The sequence below is a fragment of the Papilio machaon genome, chromosome 25 (genome assembly GCF_912999745.1).
Source record: "Papilio machaon chromosome 25, ilPapMach1.1, whole genome shotgun sequence".
In the NCBI taxonomy this organism is placed as follows: Eukaryota; Metazoa; Arthropoda; class Insecta; order Lepidoptera; family Papilionidae; genus Papilio; species Papilio machaon.
Genome location: NC_060010.1, coordinates 5,155,435 through 5,169,408, shown reverse-complemented (window position 1 = coordinate 5,169,408; position 13,974 = coordinate 5,155,435). Strand labels below are relative to the sequence as shown.

At 33.5% G+C, this 13,974-nt stretch overlaps 1 protein-coding gene across 1 annotated transcript; it reads left to right on the top strand.

The window, feature by feature from the left end:
* Positions 1-11,611: 11,611 nt before the first annotated feature.
* On the top strand, positions 11,612-12,880 carry LOC106719207 (zinc finger protein 587-like). Its single transcript, XM_014513490.2, has one exon. It carries the CDS (start codon positions 11,613-11,615, stop codon positions 12,795-12,797), a length of 1,185 nt encoding a protein of 394 aa, XP_014368976.2. The 5' UTR covers position 11,612; the 3' UTR covers positions 12,798-12,880.
* Positions 12,881-13,974: the final 1,094 nt, after the last annotated feature.

Genomic DNA, 13,974 nt, shown 5'->3' with positions numbered 1-13,974 from the left:
TTAAACAAGCTTGTTTATATATAAATGTAATGTACATTTATATAAAGAATGATATATAGATATATGAGTTATGTATTAACTAGCTTTTGCCCGCGACTTCATTAGAGTGGAATTAAAAAAGTAGCCTAAGTTACTCCCGCAATCATAAGATACCTTACAGTAATAGTCATGTTGAAATCGGTCCAACCGTTTCGGAGATTACTTGTAACAAACGCGGACTTGCGGACAGACACAATACAAAAATTAAAAAAAAAAAGTTCTTCCTTATTTGCTACACAAATACATCATGTGTACGATATAAGATTTTTTACCCATACATACATTTTAATTTTATTAATTGTATGGATTTAATGATCTCTTCCAATAACTCAATAAACAAGTCGTTATCAAATTAAACAACTGTTCGTGTTATTTATATGTTATTTGTTTTTTTTAAATGAGTTATGACTTTTAGATAAGGTACAAAGAAATATTAATCATATAGTGACCAAGGTTCATATGGTTGCAATCAGTCTTTTTTTATATTAACAAAAATAGCATTTACTGATTAGAAATTTCCCCTTAACTATCGGTCAGTGAAAAATCTCACAACAATGTAACCAAAAGCATTTTAATCGTGTCTGTAGGTTACAGAGAATTTAATATACGTCCATTGAAAATGCGCCGTAAAGCGAAAATTGGAGGCTTTTATTAATTAATACCTTAATTTTGTTACCTCAAACGAGTTATGTACAAGCTATGTTGTAAAACGTTCTAATCATAACGTAATATTAATTAATTAAGAACGGCTTATCACGTGTGATCGTCCGGTGACGGCACCGACTTGTTTCGGACCCGTCGGTGGTCCATTTTCAGGGCGAGTGTACATTTTGAGGATTTGAGGATTTCACGGTCACGCCGCGTCTCGCACTTCTTCTTAATTAATTAATTATTATGTCTCACGAAAGTTTAAACAATTTAATAACGTCATATTGTTAGAAGCGTGGGGTACGGGAGGTCTAAAAACACTTTTACAGTTCTATTTCGATTTATTGGAAACATACAGTAGCAAAAAATCACTGCAATGTGTTGCCTACCTTTTATCGATGGAAGAGGGGACGCACAGAAAGATAATATTTCCCCATCCTATCATTATAAGTAAAGCCTGGGAAGGGTAATAGGAGTAAAGTTAGAACACACTTATCAGACTGTACGCGGAAGTGCTTCACTTCACATCTGTATTCTGTGTGTTCGTGGTATTGAACCAGCGAGCCGGTAAATTACTGCAAGAGATGTTATTACTGGCGTATACCATTGTTAAATGTTTGCTTTTTCTTAATCTCAAGAATAATATAATAATAATAATAATCTAAAGAAAAATATAAAAAGTCCTTTTTAATCATAAAAATAAGTTGGAATTAACAAAAGAAATTAAAAACAGAATAGAAATTCTTGATTTCTTACTTGTCATTTCTTTAAAGCTTTCGTATTTAAAAGGATTTTTCCTAAAATAAAAAGGTGTATTCTTCTCTAGAGAAACTTTACTTAACGCTTTAAAGGTTCGTAATTAAAACGGTGCCTACTTTCATCGCTCCGTTACTTTTCTTTTCTGTTATGAGGATTTAAAAAAACATTTTAATAAAAAAACTTAGTAAAACAATAGCTTACTAGATGATACTATAATTAAAGACTATTCATAGAACAAACACTGGATTAAAAAACGAATGAAAATATACTTCGGATATTTTGAAAACTAAGCGTAAAGCTAGCTAGACACCTTCAATTTTATTAACTTATATAGGAACGGCTAAAACACTCACGTATATATATCCCATCGGGGGCCCTTCATCAGGACTCACCCTGGGCTCGAATGGGCTCGAAACTAGTCGGTGCCGACACCGATACGTGAGTGTTTTAGCCGTTCCTATATAAGTTAATGATAATGTCTCACTAAAGTTTGAATAATTTAATAACGTTCAATTTTAACTGAGCAGTTTTAACATTCGTACATGCAACATTTTAACCGTCAGTAAATTGTACAGAAGCTCAAACAAGTAATATTTTTATTGGAATTGTGCTAGTGTCTTCGTATCAACAAATTTGTATAAGATTTGTGCAGCGCCTCTACTTTATTTTGCATACGGTGAAGCAAATTCTGGCCGTTGCTATCGAGCTTAAAAAATTTCCCTGAGAAAGGTTAAAAAACTTTGAAACATACAAACGTTTTATTGGTCATAGAAGTTTTTTCTCGAAAGTTTACTAGTTACTTTTACGTCCGATAGAGGCGCTGCATAAATATATTTTGTACGATGATACAAAATTCAGAGAAATTCCATATAAATTTTTCCTAGTTAAATTTCAGTTCTCATTTTTGCATATACAAGTAATTTTTATCTGTACAGTTTGACTGTTTAGTTAAAACTGATGATATGTAGTGGGCTTAACATGCATAAGCTTAGAAATAACTGAGTTAAATTTAAAATGGAGCATCTTTAAAAGATGAACTACAAAACAGGGTTAATGAAATATAGAACTGTCCATCTCTGTTACCGCTGTTTTTAAAACAATAAGAGATATTTTCAATAGATTTAGGTCTGATTTTATCAGCAATGGAATCCAATAACATTAAGTTCAAATCAACAGTCGCTTCAATGAAAGCATATTTTAACCAAAACAAAGAATAGAAAATTAATATTTTATGTAATTTCAGACATAAAATTATTTTATGAACGCAAGACTCTTCTCTATTTGTTCACTAGTCGGTTATTCCACACCACGAACGAGTAAGCAAGTTCAACAAACATTACCGCTACTATAAAATCGCGCCACGCCACGCTGTGAATTGTTTAAAAATTCGTAATATTACATATATTACATATATTACGATGATAAATACAGTCGAAACTAACGACCCTTAACTAACAACACGCATAAGTCATTTTTATTAACTTTACAGGAGACGAAAAAAATGTCATATTTATTTGTAATTTTTTTTTTTGTAATTTCTTAATAAATACGGTAATTAGCGGTTATGAAATATTCTATATGAGCAATGGTTAGATGCGGAATGAGCAGCTCCATGTAATGGCATTAAAATATGAAAGACGCCAATTTTCGACTTGAACGGTGTTGTAAGCTAAGGGGTAATAAGCGGGAGTCTAAGAGACCGAAATTTCGTTCCTGGATAGAATAAAGCAACACCTTTATTTTTCAAATTTGTGTAAGGATATTTAGTTTATATCATGACTAGCTGTCACCGGCGACTCCGTCCGCGCGCAATAAAAAAAAATTAGTCTATGTGTTCTTCCAGACTATGTTATGCATCTTTTTTTTTATAAGAGAAGGGGGCAAACGAACAGCGGGAACACCAAGGTGTTCATCGACGCCCATGGACATCTGCAATACCAGAGGAATCGCAAATGCGTTGCCGGTCTTTGAGATGGTGATACGCTCGCATCTTGAAGGACAAAATTTCTATACCAAATTTCATCGAGATCTATGCAGGCATTTTGGAGATACCCTCAAACAAACATCCATCCATCCATCTAAACATTCGTATTTATAATATCAGTATGAAGTATGATTGACGCGAAGACGCGTTTACTCCTGCCTGTTTATTCCGACTGTTTGCTGATCGAGAACTCAAACTCTCTAGAAACTAATAAACTGAATGCGGGCCTAGATTACCCTAGGTACATAGATTTATATACACTTATAGAATTAAATGAGCTATTCGAAGTTCGGGAGGTAGGTTTGAGTATAGTGGTAATGAACCCATGTGATTTTATGCTTCTTCTTTCGCATAGACCGACATGATTCAGACAATTCACGATGCTATTCAGCCCTTCCGTGACCTTTAGTATTAAGTCCTTTAATGTTGCTGGAAAAGTATTTTTTTTAAAGTTCTGTACCTCGCAAAATAATAAGAAATCCTTATATGATCACTTCGTTGTCCGTCCGGCCGTCCGTCTGTCTGTCCGTCAAGACCCTTTTTCTCAGAAACGTGTAGACGTATTACACTGGAATTTATATCAAATATTCAAGTCTACTGTCCAATGGAGATGTGAAAAAATCATCTAAGCAAACGCAATCAAAAGATAAATCCGTTTATGCCGTAAATTTACGATAATTTTCGACACTCGCAACGGAATCAAAACCTACTTTCCGTGAACTTAGAATCTTTAAATTTGTTGTGAAGCATTTAGTAAAGATAAACAATAAATTGCGAAAAAGCTAAATTGTTGGTTATATACCTATAGGATTGAACGGAACATTCAGTGCGCAAGTCCGATTCGCACTTGGTTGGTTTCTTTTTATCAATCTCTTCAAATATTTTTTATATATTCAGCAATGAAAAACTAGGGTTATATTTGCTAAAGATTAACTAGACTTTTCATCTAATATTCCAGAATTATTAACTAAAAAAGAGCAAAGAAGCCTTCATGACATTTTCATTTATGGACTGTAAGATTTCACAAATTAAGCTTTTATTTTTACGTTTGAAATAATTGTTTTGACTTTAAAAGGCAGCTAATTAACGCCTAGCTTTCTTTGAAATGTAAATTGAAAACGTACGTTTTCAATTCTAATCTTTTCAAATTCTTAGCATGAGAATTTGTGCTGCAACATTCATGGATTAAATTTCTTTAAAAAACTGACATAAAAGCACTTAAGTTAAGTAAAGCAGCCGTACTCTAGATAAAGATCTCAAAGCATTTTTTCTTGTCTACGGTTTTAAAAATCTCATTACGGATGACATATAAAATGGTCAAGAAGTGTGGTCGCGAACATCAAAGGATAAGACGCAAAGAGAGACAGAGATACAAATAGATAGAGAAAGAGAGCGAGAAGGTATTTTAATTAATATTTTACTTAAATTGATTTAAATTTACACTGGCCTAACAACAAAGAAATATACTTCAACTATTCAATTCAGAGAGATAGATCAATTTGTAATCTCTTATAAAATAGTTAAAATAAGATCGAAATCAATCTTGAAGATCGTTTATCAGTTTCGAATGTATATTTTAAACCATATTGAACACAAGCACGTTCTCCTTTTTATTTACTTCAAATACCCAACATTACGTTAACTTCAAAGCTTTTGTTCGTTGCGAATAAAAAAATTAAATACCTTTGAATTCTGCAACTAGAACGTGTTAAAGAAAACCAAACCTACAATTCCTTTCAGCGATAATAGCAATAAATTTAAATCAAAGTAAGAAAACAAACACTCTTTGTATTTAATTCTTTAACGATAAATGTTTTATTTATTCTACACTGAAACTACATCATCTCCCTTACCCTAACCACGCATAGAAAAGAACAATGGCGTAGCCTTCTCCAAAACTGGACTTTCTTAATGGTTTTTTCAAAAATCTATAGATTCATCAAATTTTTCACATTGATTCTTGTCAAGGTTGTTGTTATCGAGAGACCTGTATTGTGGTGTTAAATAATAAAAGATTGTACGAAAATACATGTATAATTTCGTGACAGTAACACACAAAGCGATAACTAACAAGAAGAGCAAAAAACAATTGAAAGTCGATGACATTTTACAATATTAATGAATAAAAAAAGGAGTATATATATATATATATATATATATAACCTCTTTGACTGGCTCTGGCCAGTCATGTAAAGATGTTCTTGAGTTCCAGGTTCTAACATTTCTATTATTTTGTGTATTTTAAATCTTAAAAAATCAACGTATTATATATAAATATATATTTTTTACAATATTTTACTATTATTCACAGGGGAAAAAGCTTTTAGTTTTACGACCAATAAAATTCAACTAACCTTATAAATAGGTCACATGTAACAGATGGCACACGTAAACAATAAAATATAAGCTTAGTTTTTTAAATAAACATAAGCAACTGTTATGTCATAGACAACATAGTAAAGATCTGACTCTTGGGTTCCCACTACCGAAACATTGATACAAAAACATATTACTATCTCACTCGTTTTATCAAAAAATAACCGAGACATCAATAGGTTTTCTGTGCCAAAAGGCAGTGGAAACTCACGCGTTCTAATTTGCAACTATGTTACACTATTATTGCACTTAGGGTTGCCAGGTCGCCAAACCTACTAGCCGGACAGACCAGCCAGTTTGGCCGGACATTTGGGTAGAAAGATCGAACACCCTATATTATTTAAAATTTTGTCTCAGTATTAATAGGTACACTTTCGTTGGGGAAATGTAAAAAGCCTAACAAAAGTCGGAAAACCGTTTATTTTGGCCGGACACGTAATCAAAAAGCCTACCTATGTCCGGCTTTAACCGGGCGCCTGGCAACGAAAATTGCACTAATGCTACGCTGAACAGTTTTCGTAATAATGTAAGTGATAAGAGCAATGTTGTCAAAAAAGTGATGACAAAAGCTTCTTTATAAATAAAACACAGTCATTGAAGCTCTGTAATATGATGTTACAATTCTCTGATTATAAAAGGGGACCTTTTTTGGGCTTACAAAATGTTAATAAAAAATTACAAGGGTCTAATAACAGTGAACTAAATGTTAGTCCACATTTACTTAAGCTCGACAAATGTTAATTGAATCCTATTATGATGAGAGAAACACAAGAGACACGAAATTTAAACAAACATTTTTCAGTTATACTACTTTTTAGATCCCCTAATTAGATGAGGATAAAGTTTCTTATGCGAACAAAAACACATCCATAACGAGTCAGAAATTTCACAGCATGAACATAGCTGCAAAAGAGAATGAAATGACGTATAGTCCAACATGGGTATCTAATCTATCCCGATGTAAGAGGCGCTGCTATCGCGTTTAATTTTGTCAGAAAATATGTAAAGCCATGACATCACATGACAGCTAGAGTTCGAAAATTTTGACACATTTTTGACGTTGACAGGAGGGCGCTAGTGAGGTATCATATTTAATTTTGACTTATACTTACTGGGTCATTCTTATCGAGCTAAATGTAGACTTTTTCTGCCATTTTGAAAAGTAAAATGGTAAATTCTTGTTATAAAAGTTAAGAATTGTTAATTTTAACATCTGTTAAAATTTCCATCAATTAATTCGATTATTAATTTAATTAAGAATTATGTTCATTGGCAATAACATATAAGAGCAATATAATTTCCTTAAAACCTTCATACCACTGTAACAATTAATGTATACTCTAAAAAAAGAAAGTAAAAGAAAATCCTATCAAACCAAGTCTCGTGAGCCGTAAAACAACTTAGTTGGACTCTTACTTCAAGTTAAGTTGAACTAAAGTTGTACTTTTTGACTTTGTATTTTAGGTCGACTCATAAAATTGTTGGAAGCTTCCTACTTACGTTGTTTTCGTGACCAGAATTCAGACAAGTCTATTGTTAAATTATTCGATAGATATATTTGATTTTTCTATAAGTTACATTCTGAGGAAAGTGCTTTATTAAGCACAAGTATTGAAACATGTTATGGTAATTTTATATTTAAGATACTAGTTAATATTACACGAGAATCCCAATCAAAATTTTAAAGGCAACAAATCTGCAGTTCCTTTAGTGTGGCGCATGTCCATAAGCGTCAATAATAACCTCGTTTTTCCCACAACTCGTTTGCTCCCTCAATTCTTTTACAAAAAAAAAAAACAGTAAAGTCGGTTTACAAGCGATAATTTTATGTGGTAAAGCTTAGTCCGATCGTGGCTCTCTATCGCTTGTTCCGCGCTCTCGTTCGCACGCGCGGATCAGACAGAACGTGACAATGAGTTATGCTTTTTCGTGCGTACAGCCGGCGTTTATCGATTTATAACAAGTTCAATGCAATTATAGAAAGGCCTGTAAAAAACCTCGATAGATAATAACAATAATAATATTAGGTCCTTACATATGAAATTGGCGTTTTTCGTACTGGCCACTTTAATCACGAATTTCTCCTCTTTGGTAAGGAATTCCAACTTCAAATTTGTACAGCTATAGACTCATGTATTTGTGGTTCGATGAGCGTCATTCATTTGTTTTTTTTCTTCTGTTTTTTTCTGTTTGCGTCACTCATTTTACAAAATGGAAAACTTAAAATATCGCATTATTTACGAGTACGAGTTCCGCCGTGGTACTAGTGCTGCGGAAACGACTCGAAGGGTGAATGATGTGTATGGCGGTCGTGTTGCAAAAGAAAACACAGTTCGTTTTTGGTTCCAACGTTTTCGTTCTGGATATTTCGATCTGCAGAACAAGCCCCGTGGACGGCCTGAGACTCAAGTTGATAATGAAGAGTTGAAGGCTATTGTGGAAGCGGATCCATCGCAAACCACGTCCGAGTTAGCTGCAGGCTGCGATGTTAGTGATAAAACTGTTTTAATTCACTTGAAGCAAATTGGGAAGATTAAAAAGCTTGAAAGGTGGGTACCTCACAAATTGACTGAAGCAAACCGGCAAACGCGCGTCGACTGTTGCGTTACATTACTGAACCGGCAGAATAATGAAGGTATTTTAAACCGAATCATTACCTGTGGTGAAAAATGGGTTCTTTACGATAATCGGAAGCGCTCAGCGCAATGGTTGGATCCTGGCCAGCCAGCCAAATCCTGCCCCAAGCGAAAATTAACCCCAAAAAAGTTACTTGTAAGCGTTTGGTGGATTAGTGCCGGTATTGTTCATTACAGTTTTCTCAAATCTGGCCAGACTATTACGGCTGATGTCTATTGTCAGCAATTGCAAACCATGATGGAAAAGCTAGCGGCTAAACAACCTAGGCTGGTCAATCGCTCCACGCCACTGCTGCTTCACGACAACGCTAGACCACACACTGCGCAACAGACGGCTACTAAATTAGAAGAGCTTCAATTGGAAAGTCTAAGACATCCTCCGTACTCCCCGGACCTTGCTCCAACAGATTACCATTTTTTTCGAAATTTGGATAACTTCTTGCATGGGAAAAAATTCAACTCCGATGGGGCAGTCCAAATCGCCTTCAAAGATTTTATTGATTCCCGTCCGACTGGTTTTTTTAGTAAAGGGATCAATGAACTACCTATGAGATGGCAAAAGTGCATAGAAAATAATGGTTCATACGTTGATTAAATAAATATATTATATTAAAAAATATTCGACTTTTTGTTCCTCCCATACAAAACTCCAATTTCATATGTAAGGACCTAATATAAGGATTTTTAAAACAATTTCTGTAAAAATTTCTTTCCCGCAGAGTTCGTACTGCGAAGTAAATTGTTATTATTACTACGTCGTTTACGTAAGACGCTGAGAGAATTTTAAATTCTATAATAACAAGGTATCTTGGCTCGTTACTGACATTCGTAACTGCGGTAGTTATCTCTTAGCACTCAAATGCCGCTCGCCTAAATGTTTTTAAAAGTTATAAGGAAAAATATTCATACCCCAAACACCATAAGCCACATTTCGACTAAACAACTAGCCCTGCGCAACCACGGTTATTAACAGCAGTGGCCGCGCCAGTGAAAATGCTAGCGCTAAAGAAATTTACATGTTTCGACGGTAAAACTGACATATCCGCGATAAAAATTATGCCGGCTATATACGTAAGGCTTGCCGAGTGGGGACCAATGAAAGTGTAATCAAATTAATACAAGTTAAGTGTTACTATCCATACGTTGGGCAAATTTGTACAAGTACAATTGGTCAATGTAAAAAAATTGATTACTTTTTATTGGCGCACTGACCAACGTATAGATAGCACTGGCCCAACGCGCGAACACCTTTGATTGTTGCAAAAACGACATCACTTCGAAGCGAGGCAAGTGGTCGCGAGCACTTGCGAGTCTTGATAAGCTACGCCAAAAGAGCCTATACATACGTTGGCCTTTTGCGTTGGCGCTTGAGCGCGCAAACGTTGGCGCAAGTGATGCCGAGCGACTGCAAGCAATGCAAATGTCTATTTGCCTTCACTCGGCAAGCCTCGGCCAACGAGTATAGCAGGCGTTAAATTCCATCATCAGTTCATCGCCCTTTCTTTTCTTCTGGTTAAAAAAATATATGTAATTTATTTCAATTAATTCTCAAAACTTTATTCCACATCTAAAATTCTAATTAACTTCGTTTTATTATCCAAGCCAATTATTATTGTTTAAAAAGTTTAATAATATTTGTATAAGGAACCCTTTTAGCGTTCCTTTGAAAATATTAAAACAATTGAAGTTAGCAAAAGTAAATTGAGTTATGCTTTGATCTTTTTTAATTAATTCAAATCAAATAAATGAATTAGGTAATTATTTTCTTATATTTTATTGTCAACCTCATCTTCGAATATACCTTTAAGATATTAAGACCATTTTGATAAGTAAGATATAAATTCGTCGCATAGGAACTCTTTTTATTATTTATTTATACATTTAATACATTAAATAGTACAATAACTCACTGTAATTGAATGATTTATACAAATTTCCCTGAAAGCTGCATTAATTAAGTAAATAAATCAACAGCTGCTATGATTAATACCTTTAAAGATTTTAAAATTAACTGGCAAACTGTTTGTCATAAATGACCTGAGAGAAATTATGTATGAAGTAAAAAATATACATAAAATAAAATCATTTCGTAACATTTGTACACCGTAAATCTTACTTCTCACTAATATTGCAAGTGCGAATGTTTAAATGGATAGATGTTTGAAGATATCACCGGAACGGCTCTACTGATCTTGCTTAAATTTGGCATAGATGTAGAACATAGTCTGGAAGAACACTTAAGTTACTATTTTTTTTTAATTTCCGCGCGGACGGAGTCGCGGGCGTCAGCTAGTTATGCATAATATAATTATGTAGCTAGCCTTGTCGTAGATTTAACCGGCGCTTAAGTTTATACCCACATAAATTAAAAATCAGTATTATATAATAATGCTGATATAGATGTATTTTCTATTTTATTAAAGTATGAATCACACCAATTTCTTTTTAATTTCCATCTCTATATGCCAATATCTGTTATAGAAAAATTATAAGAATTAAAGGACGGCTTAGCAAGTTTTCCACTCTTATGGTAGGTATCTTACTACATAAAAATATTGTACCCTATGATAGCTGTTCTCGTTTAAAACTAGAAAGTAATTAAAACTCTTTGAACTGCAATAAACCTTGTCTTGAGTTCAAAGTTATTGCTGTTTGCCAGTGTTTACAACTTACGAGAATTTTGCTGTTTATAGATTCTATATCTCAGCTATGTATTAGTTCAATAAATAATTTAATAATATGAGTTTCCAGATAGAAATAAACTAAATAATTGTATCAACCTTTTAAGTCTTAGGTTTGAAATAATTATTATTTGGTTAATATTCATCAAAAAAATGTTTTAAAAATATTATTTTAAAGTACGCATTGTCCAGTGATTACACTTTGTCCAAATATTATTTTCAAGAAGTAAAATAATAAATCGGATGAAATGCTTTATGTGTCCTTCACTTCATAATAATTTTAATGAAACGGAACGTATGTCTAGTGCTCAACAAATTTGACAGATGTCGAAATGTCAATGTCACGTTAAATCAAAACAAACAAGAAACAATCGTCTTTTTTTGCTATTTTGGTGAATATTTATAACTGTATGTATCAAAATGTGTACTTATGATGAATTCTACGAAAATATATGTCGACTTTGTTTCACATTCAATAAAAGTGATAATATGGTGAGTTTAATTGATGATTCAAAGAAATTAAGTCATTATGCAAAAGCTATAATGGTATTCACAAATATAACAATAACGGATGATGATTTGCCAAGAAAAATGTGCTCAATGTGTTTATTTTTATTGAAACAAACTATCATCTTCAAACAGAAATGTGAATCTACGGATAAACAAATGAAAAAGTTAAAAAAAATGAGCAAATCATTAGAAAGTTTAAAGGAAACAGTTGTTCAACATTGGATGTATAAATTATATTTTCCAAATGAATTTGAATGTAAAACTAATCAAGAAAATAAGCCTAAAAGTCAGAAGTTAGAAAGAACACCAATATTAAAATCTGTAGAATCAAGTAAACAAAATAAAATACAAGAAGATATTGTGTCTAATAACTTTAACCACAGTTGTATTAAAGATGAAAATAACAAAGATGATCCTGACCATTTACTTGATATAATTGAAAACATATTCACAACACAAGACGGAGCAATACAAGATTTTAAAAACCCCAAGAAAAAGAAATTAAAACGAAAGCTACTTAAATATAACCAGCCAATGAATAAAAAATCAAATGCCTCTGTTACATTAGATTGTAAATTATGTAACAAAGTATTAGCAAATCCTATGACATACAAACAACATATGCAACGACACACTGGTTGCCATTACATCTGTGAACATTGCGGTAAAGGTTTCCCAGTACGTGCCGAATTAAATATACACAGAGTATCCATTCATGGTACTGGTCCATACTTACAATGTCAACATTGTCCGTTTAAAGCACCGAGAAAGTTTGATTTGATTGAACATGTACGAGTTCACACCGGTGAGAGACCGTATACATGTGACAAATGTGGTTTAACGTTCCGTAGACGTGGTATTTGGAAGAGACATATGATTTATCATAACGAAAAGAATGTACAATGTACACAATGTCCACGCAAATTTTATCAACGCAGTGCTATGTTGGCACATGCTAACAATGTACATGACAGATTATATGTTTATTTATGTAATAAATGTGGTGTTACATATGCTAAGCCAGCAACGGTTAGAAGACATTTAACGGAAAGACATGGGATACCAAGAGAGATGCAAGGTAAAGTGTTAAGGGTGAACAAAGCGTCTTCATTTAATACTTTAGGTGAATATAATTCAATTTGTCTTGGGGAAATTCATACTTAGGTAACAATGTTATTTAGTTCTAAAATTGTAGATTTCCTGAACCTTGTAGTCTATGTTTCATCTAATTTGTAAAATTGACAATAATAAAGCCTAAAATCGATGTAAAGCTTAAAGACTATGTTTGAAACATAAGTATGTGTTCTGTTACTGTTAATATAATATGTTATTAAAGAGGCTTAGTAATTGAAGTGTATAAATAAAATTTATAAATTGTGGTCAATGTGCTTATTTGTTCCAACTATTTTTTAAAGTTCATTTAAATATATAATTACAGAAGTCACATTTTAATAAATTCTTACTAATATTAAAAATGCGATTGTTTAGGATGGATGGATGATTGTTAGAAGGTATCTCCAGAACGGCTCAACAGATCTTGATGAAATTTGTCACATATGTAGAACATAGTCTGGAAGAACACATAGGCTACTTATTTAGTTTTATTTTTTTTAATACCGCGCGGACGTAGTCGAGGGTGAAAGCTATTCTATCTATAAAGTTGATAAAATAGGAGAGTATATTAAATAAAAAAAAAAAACAATCAAAGGCTGGCAACGCATCTGCGATTCCTCTGGTATTGCAGATGTACATGGATGTGTTCCCGCTGCTCGTTTGCCCCCTTATCTTATAAAAAAAAATCACGAACATATATTTGCGTAGCTTATAACGAAAATCCATTTTTTTGTCTGTCTGGCTGTCTATCCCCAATTTTTGTTCCGTTTACCATTTAATTTGTTCCGGGAAATATTCGAAACGGCTGGACCTATTTGGACGGGTCTTTTACTGGAAGGTAGCTTATACATACAGGAATAACTTGGGCTACTTTTGAAATCGTTATTTACATTATGTAGTTCATATCAAGTACACATCAACAGTGGTAGATCCCGCAACAACAATATTTGTTGGGTGCACGAATTGGCCGGGTCGACCGGTGAAATACCACGACCACACAGAAGACAGGCGTGAAGTGGAAGCAATTCCGCGTTTCGTCTGATGAGTGTGGTACCGGAGGCCTAATTTTAGTCCTCTTTCCCTTCCCATCCTTTTCTTAATAGGAAAGGATGGGAAGGGGAAGTGGATTTGGCGGAAGAGGGGACGCATAGAAAGGAGAAATATCCTTTTTCTGTGCGTCCCCTTCTCCGTTAGTTAAAGGTAGGCAACGCATCTGCATTTGCGGATG

Excerpts from the sequence above, each read along its gene's own strand:
- LOC106719207 (XM_014513490.2), top strand. The coding sequence starts at position 11,613 with ATGGTGAGTTTAATTGATGATTCAAAGAAATTAAGTCATTATGCAAAA.